At 36.6% G+C, this 15,241-nt stretch overlaps 2 protein-coding genes across 2 annotated transcripts; both read right to left on the reverse strand.

Moving 5' to 3' along the window:
• Positions 1-3,400: 3,400 nt before the first annotated feature.
• On the reverse strand, positions 3,401-8,920 carry LOC309690809 (tumor necrosis factor receptor superfamily member 5-like). The gene is made up of 9 exons (XM_082508175.1): positions 8,683-8,920; positions 7,165-7,230; positions 6,473-6,610; positions 6,017-6,110; positions 5,706-5,831; positions 4,888-5,043; positions 4,548-4,635; positions 4,257-4,441; positions 3,401-3,996 (listed from the first exon to the last, which is right to left on the reverse strand). The coding sequence occupies exons 3-9, from the start codon at positions 6,512-6,514 to the stop codon at positions 3,986-3,988; spliced, it is 702 nt and encodes a 233-aa protein (XP_082364301.1). The 5' UTR covers positions 6,515-6,610; positions 7,165-7,230; positions 8,683-8,920; the 3' UTR covers positions 3,401-3,985.
• Positions 8,921-9,662: 742 nt separating this feature from the next.
• On the reverse strand, positions 9,663-14,607 carry LOC309691311 (tumor necrosis factor receptor superfamily member 5-like). The gene is made up of 10 exons (XM_082508935.1): positions 14,462-14,607; positions 12,990-13,127; positions 12,538-12,631; positions 12,248-12,373; positions 11,556-11,711; positions 11,176-11,263; positions 10,885-11,069; positions 10,754-10,791; positions 10,607-10,658; positions 9,663-10,506 (listed from the first exon to the last, which is right to left on the reverse strand). Exons 2-10 carry the CDS (start codon positions 13,029-13,031, stop codon positions 10,502-10,504), a joined length of 786 nt encoding a protein of 261 aa, XP_082365061.1. The 5' UTR covers positions 13,032-13,127; positions 14,462-14,607; the 3' UTR covers positions 9,663-10,501.
• Positions 14,608-15,241: the final 634 nt, after the last annotated feature.

A 15,241-nucleotide genomic window follows, 5' to 3' on the forward strand; every position in this document is an offset into this window, starting at 1 on the left:
GCATTGAATGTCATTTCAATTTTTTCTAAAGCTTCAGGCTTGTGTCTGAACCTAAAGAAGTGTGAACTTTTGCCACTTTATGATTGTTTGGAAAATGGCATGAGGACGATTCCAGTGAAAAATGAAGTTAAGTATCTAGGCATCTATTTAAACAAAGACATCAACACTAGAGAATCAAAAAACCTAAAAGACAAAATTGATGGCATGTCCAAAACACTAAATCATTGGTTGACGAGAGATATTACAATTTTTGGACGCAATCTATTATCCAAATCAGAGGGCGTCTCAAAGATGGTTTATCCAGCATACTCACTATACATTACCCCGAAAAGTATTAAAAAGATTAACTCTATAATCTATCAATTCATTTGGCGCAATAAAACACATTACATTAAAAAATCACAACTTGTCAAAGATTACGCTAAAGGTGGTATAAAGTCAATTGATTTTCAATCAATGGTTGGAGTATTTAAAATAAACTGGATAAAAGCCTTCCTCTTGAAACCTGACTCCATATGGTTCCATATCCCAAAAAATATTTTCAAAAAGGTGGGAGGGTTGGATTTTCTCCTGAAATGTGATTTTGATATATTGAAGTTGCCTGTGAAACTGTCAGAATATCATAAGCAGGTCTTGTCTTATTGGAAGATGGTGTTTGCCCATAACTTTTCACCACATTGCTTCACCTTGTGGAATAACAGAACAATTACAATTAATAAGAAGTCATTGTTTATTAAAGAGTGGTTTGAAAAAAACATAATCTTTATAACAGACTTACTTGATGAAAGGGGTCAGTTTCTCTCAGTGGGTGTTTTTAATGCTAAGTTTAACATTCAGTGTTCCCTTAGAGAATATGACAAGGTTTGTAAGGCAATCCCTTTACCTCTGTTGAGTTTGATTCAAGGTTATTTGTATTACTCTAAGGCACAAATTAGTCTACCTTCTTTACATCTAAACCAGATTCCTTTGACGGATAAAAACTGTAATAATAAAACCATGAACAAGATATTTAAAAACAAATTATTTCACGACTTTAACAGTAACACAAAACTAAAAGGGAGTAATGTTAAAATAACGAACAAATATACGCACTTTTTAAAATGGCCCATCCCCCCCAAAGTCAAAGAAATGCAATGGATATTACCCAGCAGCTGAAATGCTTAAAAAAAGGTTTGGGTTTGAGGTAGAGCCATGTGGATTTTGTTCACAAAATGCGGAAAGTATTGATCATTTGTTTTTTTCCTGCTCAGTAACAACTGACTTTTGGCAAGATCTAGTAGACTGGTTGAGTATAAGAATAGATGGGATGACCCCACTGACTCGAACACAAGTTTTATATAATAATGGTGATCCATCTAAGGAACTGTCCATGCTACACAAGGTGGTGATAATTATGGGCAAATACCACATACACAAATGCAAATGGCAAAGTAAAAGACCTTCCATAACTGTATTGAAAATTGAATTAAAATCTTTTTTGTCATCTTTAGAATTACTGAGGGATTCATGTAAAGAGGCTGCTTTGATATGCGACAATGGGACTCAATCTCTATCCTTTTAATGATTGTGTTTTTGGTGTACTAAGTAAGCCACATGTATGTTAAAGTGATCGCAGAAAGGAAACTGTTTTATGTCATAAAAATGGCCTTCATATATTTATGTATATGTATATATGTGCTTTTTGTTTTTTTTGTTTTTTTCCTATTTCGTTTGGTTTCTTATTCAACCTATTCAAGATGTTGTTGCACTAATGTTGTCTCCCAACGAGAGATTGTAATATGTGCATAAATTTAATTAAAGTATTGGAAAAAAAAAAAAAAGAAAAAAAAAGAAAAAAAAAAGGCCACAGTGACATGCCCTTCACATGAACGTGGACCCGCTCATCAAACCTTTGCTCCACAGCGCCACCAGTGGTCAAAACAAAGCAGTTTAATTTTTTCGTTAAATTTAAGCTCTCACGGGACATTTTATTAAGTACACAGTACCTAGTACCGGTTTGACCCCCTTTTGCCTTCAGAATTGCTTTAATCCTTTGTGGCATTACAACAAAGGGCATTTTACATCACACAGCTGCACATGCGTGATGTGAATGTCCTGTTCAACCACATACCAAAGATGCTCAATTTGACTGAACTCTGGTGACTCCACATGCCATTTGAGTTACACTGAACTTGTTTTCCATGTTCAAGATGACATTTTGAGATGATCTGAGCTTTGTGACATGGACAACAACAGCAAGTACGATGGTGTAAGATAAGGATGGTAAGCAACAATACTCGGGTAGACTGTGGCATTTAAATGATGCTCAGTTTGAACTTCAGCAGGTCGTCTTCACCATGTCTAAATGAACTGAGTCGCTGTCATGTGACTGAAATGATCAGGCCAATAAAGTGGCAGACGAGCAGATATTTTCATTATTATTTTCCAGTTTTAATAATAATTTGCAGGTGTGCTAGCATCAGCAAAAGTATATGTCACAGTCAGTGGATAAAGACAAAGTTTTCCTATTTGCAGAACTGAAGAAGCTTCTCGGATGAGAGGTGAAACGTCTTCAAGCAACTTAAAGAAGTCCAGACGCTTTTCTTTGCAAGCTCCTTTGACTATTTGCTGTATAAGGTCACATAATCTGTGAGATGACAAAACAAACACTGGAGTCTGCAGGACTATTTGGACCGTAACTTTATACCATGAAAACGTGGCCCACCAGAGGTAAAATCAGTCATGCACACCATTTAAGTGGATAAAAACGACTGAGTGGGCTCAGTGTCTCTTAAAAGTCAAGCCTAATGCAGTGTCTTAAATATGCATTCCTTACAATGGCCAGCAGGGGGATACTTTGGTTGCACAATGAAATCAAATTGTACAGAAACCTTTGGGAAAATGACCTTACTGCTCAGTTATACTATAACCTCAGTAATCAGTTTTAAAATTGGATCATGGTTTCATTGCATTAAATAAATATTTCATATTTGTGGTCAACCATGTTGGATACTGTAGAGACAAACATATGGTATTCTTAAGAGGAGTGGCTACCCCGTGATTGACAAGTCTCAACACATGAGCCTGCAGTCTCAGTTTCTCAGTATGAGCAGAGATCTTCTAATATAATCAAGAACTCTCAGCTGATCTTCTTTAAACAACAGTCCATAAAGATTTGGGAACTGAGGAGACCAGCTGCTGGACCTTTGGGAGAGGAATATTGTCCCATTCTTGTCTGATATCGGATTCTAGCTACTCAGCTTGTCAGCCTTTTGTTTCCCCCCTTCCCAACTTTTTGGAGATGTGCTGGTATAAAATTCAAAATGAGCTAGTATTTTTCATTAAATGATAAACACCTTAGTTTAAGTACTTGATATATGTTCTGCATTTTACTGTGAATACAATTTGGGTTTATAAGATGTGAAAATCACTGCATTCTTTATTGTCAAATGCACATTTTACACAGTGTCCCGACTTTGTTGAAACTGAGGTTACACATCTGGGATGAAAATCTCCATAAAAAAAACATGTGTACTTATCCAACAGTCCATTAAAAACCACATAAAAAAATCCAAAAAATAAAATAAAAATTTTCTGATGCAGAAAGACCCGCCGGGACTTTGAGACCTTATATACTTTACTATACCATATTATTATAGTATATATTAATAATATACTACATAAATTATTGTGACATACAATTTCAATTGAATTATAAGTTAGCATCATCATTATACTTTTTAAAGTTCAAAACTTTTAAAATAAAATTCTTTTTTAAAAAAAAGAAATTCTTTAGAAAAACACTGGAAAGGTTTAGAAGATACTCTAAACTCTTCCTGTGATAGCATCCATTTGTTCATCATGATGCAGTAAAGATTATGAATCTTCTATTCTTTTGTCTTCAGATAACGTCCAGTTTCCAGGTAATAATTCGGACAGCAGTGAATCAGGGAAGTTTGTAGTTTTCTGTTCACTGCAAACACGATGTCTCAGCATCCAACTGGAGTTACAGCACGTCTGCAGGCGGAAAGAAATTAGTGTAAAATATTATATTATATATTATTATATTATATATATATATATTATATAATATATATATAATATATATATATATTATATATATAATATATATATATATATATATTATATAATATATATATAATATATATATATATTATATATATAATATATATATTATATATATTATCTCACTGATAATATATATTATATATATTATCAGTGAGTATACCATTCTCATTGTTCTCTGTTATTCTCACCTCTTTTTGGACACAGAGTCTTTCTTTTGACATAAATAACTATAACTATAACTATGCCAATAACTAAAATCGTCAACAAGCAGCCAATGATGATTGGGACCACATTATCCTGATCTTGTTCTTCACACTGAGCATCAGTTGTAGCATTTCCTGGTCTTATCAGCTTAAGGTTTAGGGATTCACATCTGGAAGGACAGAGAGACACTTTACAGGAAAATGTACAGATGTGCCACAATCACTGCTGCTGGAACAAATCAGACGTGTCTGTATGTGCTGTAAAGCTTCACTTACGGTCTGTGTGGCCGGCAAAACTTTAAAGTCCCATCTGAAAATGTCCCATTGCTGCAGTCAGAGCACTCAGTGTCTCTGAAGGCTGTTCCTGCACAAACATGATGTTTACACCATTTTCAGCATGTACATCACGTAGGATCAGTGAGTGACTGTGACATCGGAGTAATTACACGTGCCAGGTGACTCCACCTTTGATTCTGATTTAAAAAAATGTAAAAATACAAATATGATCCTTCTAAACTTTACTATAAAGTTAATAACACCTCATTCAGAAACCACTGCAAGTAACAAACAGATTATTTCATCCAGGTTATTTACACTACAAGCATAAGAAACCAACCTGTTTGGCTGATGTATTCTCCTGGTTGACATTGCCTGTGTTTGTGTGCTGCCATGCAGCTACCAGCTGCGACGTCAACACAGTAGAATCCATCCTCTGGTTTACAAACTGTATCTAATGTTGATGTGCATGTCCTGTTCTCCTTCAGACCAAAACCTGTGAGCATGTAGAGAGGACACATCTTAGAGAGACAAGGCCGCGATGGTTTCTACACGTGCAGGGAGGGATAGGGAATATACACTGGACATAGGATGTTGAAGATGGAGGTTTCAGGTAGGAGGAGGAAAAGAAGAGCATAGACAAGATTCATGGATGTGGTGAAGAAAGAGATGGAGAGATGGTGTGAGAGAAGAGGATGCTAGGGATTGGTGAAGAATGAGCCAGAGGGGTCACTGCTGTAGTGACATTATGATGTCATTCATCAAAAGTTACTTAAGATTATTTTGATTGATTTACTAAAATTTTGTAATAATTGACAGATTGAATGATTTGACATATTAATTAAAATAATACATTTATAGAAAACGTTAATGAAATGATGCTTCATTTTATTTAGGTGGAAATCTAAAGGTTAAGTGGAGGCAACATCATATCGCAGAGCGTGAGAGCTGATCATGAGTTCATGTGGAATATCTCGAGGCATAATTACTTAATCAGTTAGTGTGTTAAACATGTCGCCAGTTTGTCACATTCGTTTACATGCAGTCATACATGTTGTAAATCAATGTCAAACCATCTTTAACTGTATTAATTCTTACATCACATTAACAGCAGAACATGCAGTAACAACTTCCCTAGTTTCATAAATAAAAACCTACTTAGGTCACAGATTGTGCAGTGAGTGCATTGTTTGAGTCCACTGGGCTTATCCATGTGGGTTCCATCCTCGCAGGCCACACAGGAAGTGTGTGCAGTCTCTGTGCAATCTGTCTTGACTCGATTTCCTGTTATAATAAAAGAACAGCAGACTATTTTCAATGCATATTGTTTTTACTCATATAAACTGTGAAATCTTTAGAGTTATAAAGGTATGAAGTTGAACTTTTACATACAGAGAGACAGTAAAGAGCAGGACTCCATGTTTAATAACCAAAGTAAAATCAGCCTCTAACATTCAGCTGGATCTTACCTGCAGGACACTTTTGACAGCATAGGTCTTGTGCTTGATACATTGTTGAAGAACACGAGAGAGTGAGGACACTGAAGACTTTCATCATGATTAACTGAAAACAAAGAAAAAGGAATACATTTAAAAGTAGAAACACGCTTCAAACTGAGAACTAACAGAGAGGAGCAGGAGGTGGAAAAGAAGAAAGATATGAAATGAAATGCACAACAACCTGAAAATGAGAGCCGATGAGTGAAGAAGGAAGATAGTGAGGATTATGATATCAATTTAAAGGAAAAGTAGACAGTATGGGAAATTACATCATGTAATTCACAAGGTGAATTAAACACATGCAGAAGTGATTCAGAAAATACTGAGTGGGTTAAATAGTTGCAGACAAGGAAAAATATTAAGTATGAATTAGTTACATTAAAAAAAAAAGAAGCTTTTTGTAAGTTTGTATGAAAAATATTTTACCAGCAACACTGCAGCTGTCAAAGAATTTCCTCCTGAAGTCATTTTATACAGCAGAATGAAGACTTTCCTGAACTGAAGACCGTCTCACTGAGATTTGCAAGGAGATGAGCTGTATGATCTAAAACAGCAGGAGAACATCTGAAAAAAAATATGTAAGTGAGCAGCAGGAAACCTGGTTCATGCGGATATTAAAACCTTACGGTACAGGTTAAAAAGTAGTATCTTGTTGTTTGTTTATCATAATTAACCTCCTAAGACCTGATCTCTTTCATGGCATGCATTTTTAATTTCTCTTTGCTATTTGGGCTGAATGGGACCCGATGGATGTAAAAACAAAGAATTATCTTTTTACCTGGTTTTGCCCTACAAGGGCCTCATATGCACATATGAGGACATTTGTTTTTAATTTTAAAAACAAATGTCAGTGGATATCAGTGGATATCAGTGGATATCAGGCCCTTGTAGAGCAACATTTAGTATTGTGGTCTAGACAACCCAAAATGTGATGTTCACATATGTGGATGCCAGGTCCTAGGAGGTTAAAGAAAAAAAATATTTAAAGGAACAACATATTGGGGTGAGTGAGCATAAAGTAAAGTTGTAGCATAAAGAACAAGAGGACATAAAATAAAATTGTTGTTTCTGGTTCCCTGGTCCGTATTACAGGAAGCGGGTTTACGGCAGGAACCTACCTGCAGATGTTCTTTGACAAAGTCTTCACTTGCTGTTGCACCTGCAGCTTGTTTAAGGTGTACAGCCTGTAAGAACAGAGACAGTGACGACCGTATATTGTGGATTCACTACAAAATCTATAGGATACATCTTTCCAACACTGATAGGCAGCTGTCAGGTTGTCAGCAAGTTCCTCTGCATGAAAGCATTTACCATAAGCATTCAACTTTCTTGGTCCATGAGATTAAAGTGAGGGCTCAGCTCTTTATTTGCCTGATGACGGAAAGCTTTCACTCATTACATACAGATGTGCTTGAATCAGCTCACTTAATTGAACTAATTTTAATCAACTCTTAAGGAAGTCAAAACTCAGAGTTAGTCATCTCAGATTTCATCATTTCAGAACAGGGCCCTGTTGTTTGACTCATATAATATGCAGAGACCACTGAAGAACTACAGTTTTATGGAAAATTGTTCAAAGGAATGATCTTGACTTTATTACAGCTAGCATATTAAAGTCGCCGCCCTCTTTCAGCTGCTCCCTTTCCAGTCCCTTGCCTCCTCCTCTGACACACCAACCCTCCGCATGTCCTCCTGCTACATCCATGAATCTTCTCTGAGGTCTGCCTCTTCTCCTCCTCCCTGGCAGCTTTATATTCGACATCCTTTGTTCAGTACATCTAGTTTCTCTCCTTTGCAAATATCCTCAGCTCTGCCTCTCTAACTTTGTCTTTCAAAGCGGACCCTCTGATGTACTCTTTCCTCCCTCCTAATAACAATATTAACATCTTCAACTCTCCAGCTCAGTCTCCTGTCATTTTGTCAGTACCACCATCTCCAAACCATACATTATAGCGGGTCTCACTACCATTTTGTATACCTTCTTATCACTCTCACTCTCAACAGCATCCATGGGACGAATGAAGTTAGGTGAATCTGAATCATTTGCTATTATCTTTCTGTCACAAATCCCCCTAACACTCATCTCCAACCTGCCTGCACCGACTTCATCACTTTTCTTGTGCACTGTACATTGCTATGGATATTTGACTCCAGGTAATTAAACTCATCTACCTTCACTATCTCTATGCTCACTTTCCCACCTTCCTCACCTGTCATTCTCGCACATATTCTGTCTCCAGAGAATACCCCCACCTCTCCAGGCTCGCTTCCACTTTCTCCCTACTCTCAGTACACATACTTCTCTTCTCTTGGCACCCATCATATACTTTCTCTAGATCCACGAAGACACAGTGCAATTAACTTCCCCTTGGTCATCAATACCAAACTATTAAATCTAATAATTATATCCGACAAAGTTTTTGCAGAGATCAGTTTGGTTTGGATAAAAGTCTGTATTGTTTCTTGTTACAAAGCATTGCTTGAACAGGACTTTGGTTACTGTTTTATTCACCGTTCACTTTCTACGGACCTGCTTTCTCCACTATGGTCCGCAGCCGCATTACAAACAGCCGAATAGCTGCTTCGTTTAACAGCCTGTAACCAAACATTCTGTAGAAGTGATCTAAGGAACTTACCGTCAGCGGTATAAGACGAAGTTCGGAGAGTCTCCGTCACAGCGCACCGTAGGCTGAATAGTTCAAGACGCACTGGAAAGTAAACATCTGCCGTTTCTTGAAAATTAAGCTTTCAAAAACAACGGCTAAGCTTCAGGGAGAAAGCGAAAGTGCGCAGAACATGCAGAAGAGAACAAACGCGCAGTCCGTCATGACATTATATGGCCGGTTTCTTATGGAGGAGTGTCGAGCTGGGAGCGGTCGGTGGGTAATAGTGCCAGAGGCAAGGTACACCTTGGGCAAGCTGCTTGTTTCATGACCCAAACAATTATTCACATTCACATTCACATCTATGGGCAATTGAAAATTTTGGGTCCAATTGTAATTGATTAACGCCACATTTGATTGAATGTTTAAGGATATGTTTATTTAATTCATTATGGGACTCGTAGACCTCCATATTTTCCTACTGTACTTTCATTTTTATATGACCTCTGTGAGGTAAAAGTGACTGTCATACACTATGATGAGCTGGAGCAGACTAATTCTGAGAGTCTTAATGAACTTTAAATGAGCTTTAACTCTTTAAAATCTCTTCACAGAGCAAACAGATGCTTTTCTCATATATATTGGTACTCTTAGAAATGAAAACATTTAGTATAGATGAAGAAAAACAGAAGTCTGTCGGGTTGCGTAATTCTGAACTCTTGTCTTTCAGTTTCACTTTGTTTTGCTCAGTGTAAACATCTCTAATGGCAGAATACACCTTACTATTACCTTACTACTAATAAACCTTACTATTCATTTCTGAACAGTGATCAGCCCATAATGGAAAGCTTGTGTGCCTAAATGTAACTCCATGACGTACAGAAACATTACACACACTGATGTCAGTTGCTTTTTTAATGTAATAACAAGTTCCTTAAACTGATGTGACTTTAGCTGTATTGTGAATGACATGAATCAGCTTTGTGCTCCAAAATAAGAGGAAATAAACTGTATAATATAAAAATGAACTTTTATTGCGCAGAATTACATAAATAAAATATTAAAAAAGTCTTTTCTTCAGCTTCTTTAGATTGTGGTATGATCTTTTGCTGTCACTCAAAAAGCTCAGTCACAGCAGCATCACACCGAAACAGTGCACATGAATTCAAATGTATGGGATGAAGCTCCTGTTACTAATGCACTATATCACCTTCATCTGATTTTAGCTGTTATCTGGAAAAAACCTATCCATTTTCTATCATCCACACTGAAATATACTTTGACCCAATAAAATATCATTTATTTGCCTTTCTTTGGTATGTTTTTGGTATGATACTTGAGTATGTTTTTACTTTCTGCTTTCACACCACTGAACAGACTGAAGAGGACTAGAAGCTTTCCTAGCTGACATGTATAAATGCAGCCTTTTCCATTTACTGCTGCTTTATACAGTACTTTTATTCCTCTACATTGCGCCATCCATTATCAGAGAGGCCTCAGTTTCTATTGATGTTAGGCACAATGTGTGATGTGGTGGTTAGTAATACTTGGGCACCACAGGGACGGTCCAGTCTCCATTCATGTTCACTTTGTACACCTCAGATTTTCAGTGCAACAGTGAATCATGCCACCTGCAGAAGTTCTCTGATGTCACTATAGTGAATGGGCGGGTTAAGGGTGAGCAGGAGTCGGAGTCTAGGGAGCTGTCGGGGAACTTTGTGGAGTGGTCGGGTAAAAATCACCTCCTTAATGTCAGCAAGACAAAAAGAGCTGGTGGTTGACTACTGGAGGAAAAAACTGCGACTAGGTGGATCAAGCAGGTGGGGTCTCTTCTGTTAATCTTCATATAGTTTCACACTGAGGAGAGAAAGATATTCAGTTAAATAGCAAACCTCTTGTACGTTTGCAGAGACATCAGGCAGTGCAGGTTTGAGTGGATAACTCATGGCCATCTTACCTGGTTTCTCATTCAGTATTTTCAGTTCTATTTCTGTTTCTTTTTCTTCATTCTTAGTAAAAAACAAAAAAACGAAGACATAATTACTTTGATAAATCAGGTGTTGCCATCCGTTACAGTCCACACTCCTGTGATATTCAAACATACCTTCCTCAAGTTGATTAGGTGTACAATTATTTTTTCGCCTTTGCAAAAAGAAAAACAATTTAAAAATTAGTGTAAAAATATTATTTTCTATATAGATCATGATAAGATTTTCATTGTTCTGTTACTCTCACCTCGTTTTAGACATCCAATCTCCTTTCTACAGAGACACAAAGCTATAAGTATCACAATTAATAAAATCAGTAACAGGCAGCCAGTGATGATCCAAGAAAGAACCACATTCTCATCTTGTTCTTCACACTGAGCATCAGTTGTAGCATTTCCTGGTCTTATCAGCTTAAGGTTTAGTGACTCACATCTGGAAGGACAGAGAGACACTTTACAGGAAAATGTACAGATGTGCCACAATCACTGGTGCTGGAGGAAATCAGACGTGTCTGTATCTGCTGTGAAGCTTCACTTACGGTCTGTGTGGCCGGCAAAACTTTAAAGTTCCATCTGAAAATGTCCCATAGCTGCACACAGAGCACTCAGTGTCTCTGAAGGCTGTTCCTGCATCAACACGAATATGCACCATTTTCAGCATGTACATCATGAAGGATCAGTGAGTGACTGTGACATCAGAGTAATTATATGTGTCTAATGACAACCAGTTTAAAATACATCTAAAAACATTTCCTTGTTTCAGTTTCTAAATTTGATCTTTCTGAGTTCATTCATGTGGTGGAGTGATGGAGAGCAGCTTTACTACAAAGTAATAACACCATATTGAGAAACCACTGCAAGTATGCAACAGAAATATTATTCCATCCAGTTTATTTACACGTAAGCACAAGAATACAACCTGCTTGGCTGATGTATTCTCCTGGGTTACAGGGTTTGTGTTCTTGTGCTTCCACACAGTGAACACCGTCATAGTCAACACAGTAGAATCCATCCCGTGGTTCACAAATTGTATCTGATGTTGTTGTGCATGCCCTCTTTTTCTTCACATTTAAATCTGTGAGCACGTAGAGAGGACGCATGTTAGACAGGATGCTAGGGATTGGGAAAGAACGAGGCAGAGAGGTCACTGCTGTGGTGATATTATGATGTCATTCATCAAAAGTGACTTATGGTGTTTTTCCTGCTTAAAATTAGACACTATAACAGTGATCAACATTTAATCAATTATTTTAAAATTACTGATATATTAAAAGTTTGTAATAATTGTCAGATTGAACAATTGAACATTTTAATTCAGAAAAAAATATTTATAGAAAACATCAATGAAATTGATGCTTCCTTTTACTTTGATGTAAATCTAAAGTACGGTATATTATCTGTAGGCAACATCATATCGTAGAGGGTAAGAATGTCAAATCAAAGCAATAGGACCCTTATAACAATCTTTACTGAATTTCCCGGAGGAACCTAAAGAGCACGAGGAAATAAAATAAAATGTTCTGTCTGTCTGTCTATCTAACACTTTTAATTCTTATACAGCAGTAACAGCTTCACTAGTTTCATAAATAAGAAATATGAATAAAAACCTACTTAGGTCACAGATTGTGCAGTGAGTGCATTGTTTGAGTCCACTGGGCTTATCCATGTGGGTTCCATCCTCGCAGGCCACACAGGAAGTGTGTGCAGTCTCTGTGCAATCTGTCTTGACTCGATTTCCTGTTATAATAGAAAAAAGCAGACTATTTTCAATACATGTCGCTGTTACTCATCTAAACTGTGAAACATTTAGAGTTATAAAGGTATGAAGTTGAACTTTCACATATAGAGAGACAGTAAAGAGCAGGAGGGAAATCAGCCTCTAACATTCAGCTGGCTCTTACCTGCAGGACACTTTGAACAGCACAGGTCTTGTGCTTGATACATTGTTGAAAGACATGATTGAGTGAGGACACTGAAGACTTTCATCATGATTATCTGAAAACAAAGAAGAAGAACAAAGAATACATTTAAAAGTAGAACTAGGCTTCAAACTGAGAATGGCTCGACTAACAGAGAGCAGCAGGAGGTGGAAAAGAAGAAAGATATGAAATGAAATGTGCAACAACCTGAAAATGAGAGCTGATGAGTGAAGAAGGAAGATAGTGATGACAGCATCAATTTAAATGAAAAATAGACAGTACAGGAGGAAATTCTAGCATGTAATTCACACAGTGATGCAGATGTGAGTCAGAAAATGTTGACGGGGTTACAAAATAGTTACATAGAAGGAAAAACAATAGTTTTAATTTTTCTTTAAAAAGCTTCTTGTAAGTTTATATGATAAATATTTTACCAGCAACACTGCAGCTGTCAAAGAATTTCCTCCTGAAGTCATTTTATATGGCAGAATGAAGACTTTCCTGAACTGAAGACCGTCTCACTGAGATTTGCAAGGAGATGAGCTGTATGATCTAAAACAGCAGGAGAACATCTGAAAAAAAAATGTAAGTGAGCAGCAGGAAACCTGGTTCATGTGGATAAAAAGTTAAATGTTTATGATTCAGGGTAAAAAATTGACTTGCTTTTTGTTTTTTGTTTGATTGTTTTTTTTAATTGTTTTTTTTATAATGAAAGAAAAAAGTATTTAAAGGAATAACCTGGTGGTTTGCTTACAGTGCTTAACAAATATATTAGAACAGAGATATATTAGAGATCTGTCAAAAAAAACTAAAACTAAAACTTATATTCTTTATTATCAAACAAATAACAAACTAAATTCACGATTTTACACCCACATTTGAGCTGACACGCTTTACTTCACTGATATTATTCATAAATATTATCCAACCACTAAAACCAGCTATTCTGTAAGTAAACAACTATAATTTGGATTCTAACGTAAAACAGTATACTTTAAAATTCATGGAAAACAACAATATGTGGATTTCAGCATTAAAATGTGACTTTTGCTTAAAGAGGTTGTACATACTGATGTAGTAACCATGAGAGAAAATTAAAATAATTATCATTAGTGTTAATTTAGGGCAGATGTGGCACAAACGTTAGAGCACACGAGGAAATAAAATAAAATGTTAACATTTTTTAAATGTAGATCAAGGCTTGAAAATATGTATTTCCCTCACAAGCTCCATGCTATTGTAAAGATATAACAACATTTAAAAGGAACTTTTTCTTGAGGAAGTCAAAATGTAGTTAATTTATAATCAGTTCAGAATTTAAAGTTAGAGTTTGTTAAACGTGCCCTCTGGAACATGGCCCTAGTGTTTGTTTTGTATATTATGCAGAGTTCATATAGAAATTATAGATGGCAGCCGTGCCTACATATCAGCCTAAGTCCTAATCACCAAAGAATTTCACACAGTACCACTCCAATGAAAAATGTGTGACAATTATTTCACTGAATTATCAATAAAGATCATTAAAACAGTAAAAACTGTCATATATTATTCTGATTTTTTCTGGATTGTTAAATAATATCGAGTTTGTGGAGACAAATGATCAAACGTGAGGGCAGCTTTGGGCCTTGCCTGCTTTGAAGCTGCTTCAGCCTTTGTCTAACTTTCCTTTAGTCAACTGTAACGATTGTAACTTCAAAGTTTTTGAGTAACTGGCTGGATTTAGATACAAGTAAGTATTGTTTCTTGTTACAAACCACTGCTTCATTTACTTCTCTAAAAAACTCTTTTCTTCACTAATGTCTGCAGCTGCATTAGCAACAATTTAATAACTGCATCGATGCTGCGAACACCTTCTGTATCAGATCCTATAAACAAACATCATGCAGAACTGATTCAAGAGTCTTACCCTCAGCGGTATAAGATGAAGTCTTTAGGTTTCCATCGCAGTAAATCTTTGCTGTTCGTGAAAATTAAACGATTAAAACGAAAAGCAGCTTCTCTGTGAAAGTGAAGGTAAAGAAAAAATGTTACAGAGCATGAAGGGGAAGTCCGTGTGAACTATGGAAGTGAAGGTACTGCCTATCACAGCACAGTTTCTCTGTGAGCTTTCTCTCTGTTTTAGATTATCTGTGTTACTTAGGCCACAGGTGGCTGTTGAGTTATGTGAGTGTCTTGAGTTATGATTCGGAGTGGACGACTTAAAACCTGACTAAAGTCTCTTTAGAGCTCTTTAGGGCAACAGAGTAAACACAGAACACAGAGCTTTAAATCCAACCTGGCACCTTTCCCGTACCAGTTTTGGGACTCTTTAAGAGATGAAAACTTTCAGTGTAGATGAAGAAACGCTGAGGTCTTCTGAGAAGACAAAAGAGCTGGCAAGATTCTGGGGAAATTCCATTATCTTTTCTTTCGGTTTCACTTTGTGCTCAGTTTAAACGCAGCACAATACACAATGAACTTACTGTTCATTAACTTTTTGTAGCAAGACAGTGTATGCAAACACTTTTTGGCTGCAATATGCTGTTTGACACAACACAGCCACAAAGTTACCTCTCAAATGTCTCCTGAATGCAAAAATCCTCTCTTTCTCTCTTCAGCACATACAGGGAACAATAGTTGCTCATTGTAGGAGTCATACAGATTTTAGGTACAGACAGCAAACCTTTTACAGTGAGCAAAGTGCATT

The sequence above is a fragment of the Aulonocara stuartgranti genome (assembly GCF_965226115.1).
Source record: "Aulonocara stuartgranti genome assembly, chromosome: 16".
NCBI classification, from domain to species: domain Eukaryota; kingdom Metazoa; phylum Chordata; class Actinopteri; order Cichliformes; family Cichlidae; genus Aulonocara; species Aulonocara stuartgranti.

Coding starts and splice junctions, on each gene's coding strand:
- LOC309690809 (XM_082508175.1), bottom strand. CDS start 6,514: ATGACTTCAGGAGGAAATTCTTTGACAGCTGCAGTGTTGCTG. Junction 5,044..5,705: donor CTGCACAATCTGTGACCTAA/GTAGGTTTTTAT, acceptor ACATGCTCACAG/GTTTTGGTCTGAAGGAGAAC. Junction 4,636..4,887: donor AGAATACATCAGCCAAACAG/GTTGGTTTCTTA, acceptor ATGTTTGTGCAG/GAACAGCCTTCAGAGACACT.
- LOC309691311 (XM_082508935.1), bottom strand. CDS start 13,031: ATGACTTCAGGAGGAAATTCTTTGACAGCTGCAGTGTTGCTG. Junction 12,374..12,537: donor CTGTTCAAAGTGTCCTGCAG/GTAAGAGCCAGC, acceptor CTATTATAACAG/GAAATCGAGTCAAGACAGAT. Junction 10,659..10,753: donor ACCTAATCAACTTGAGGAAG/GTATGTTTGAAT, acceptor TTTTTTACTAAG/AATGAAGAAAAAGAAACAGA.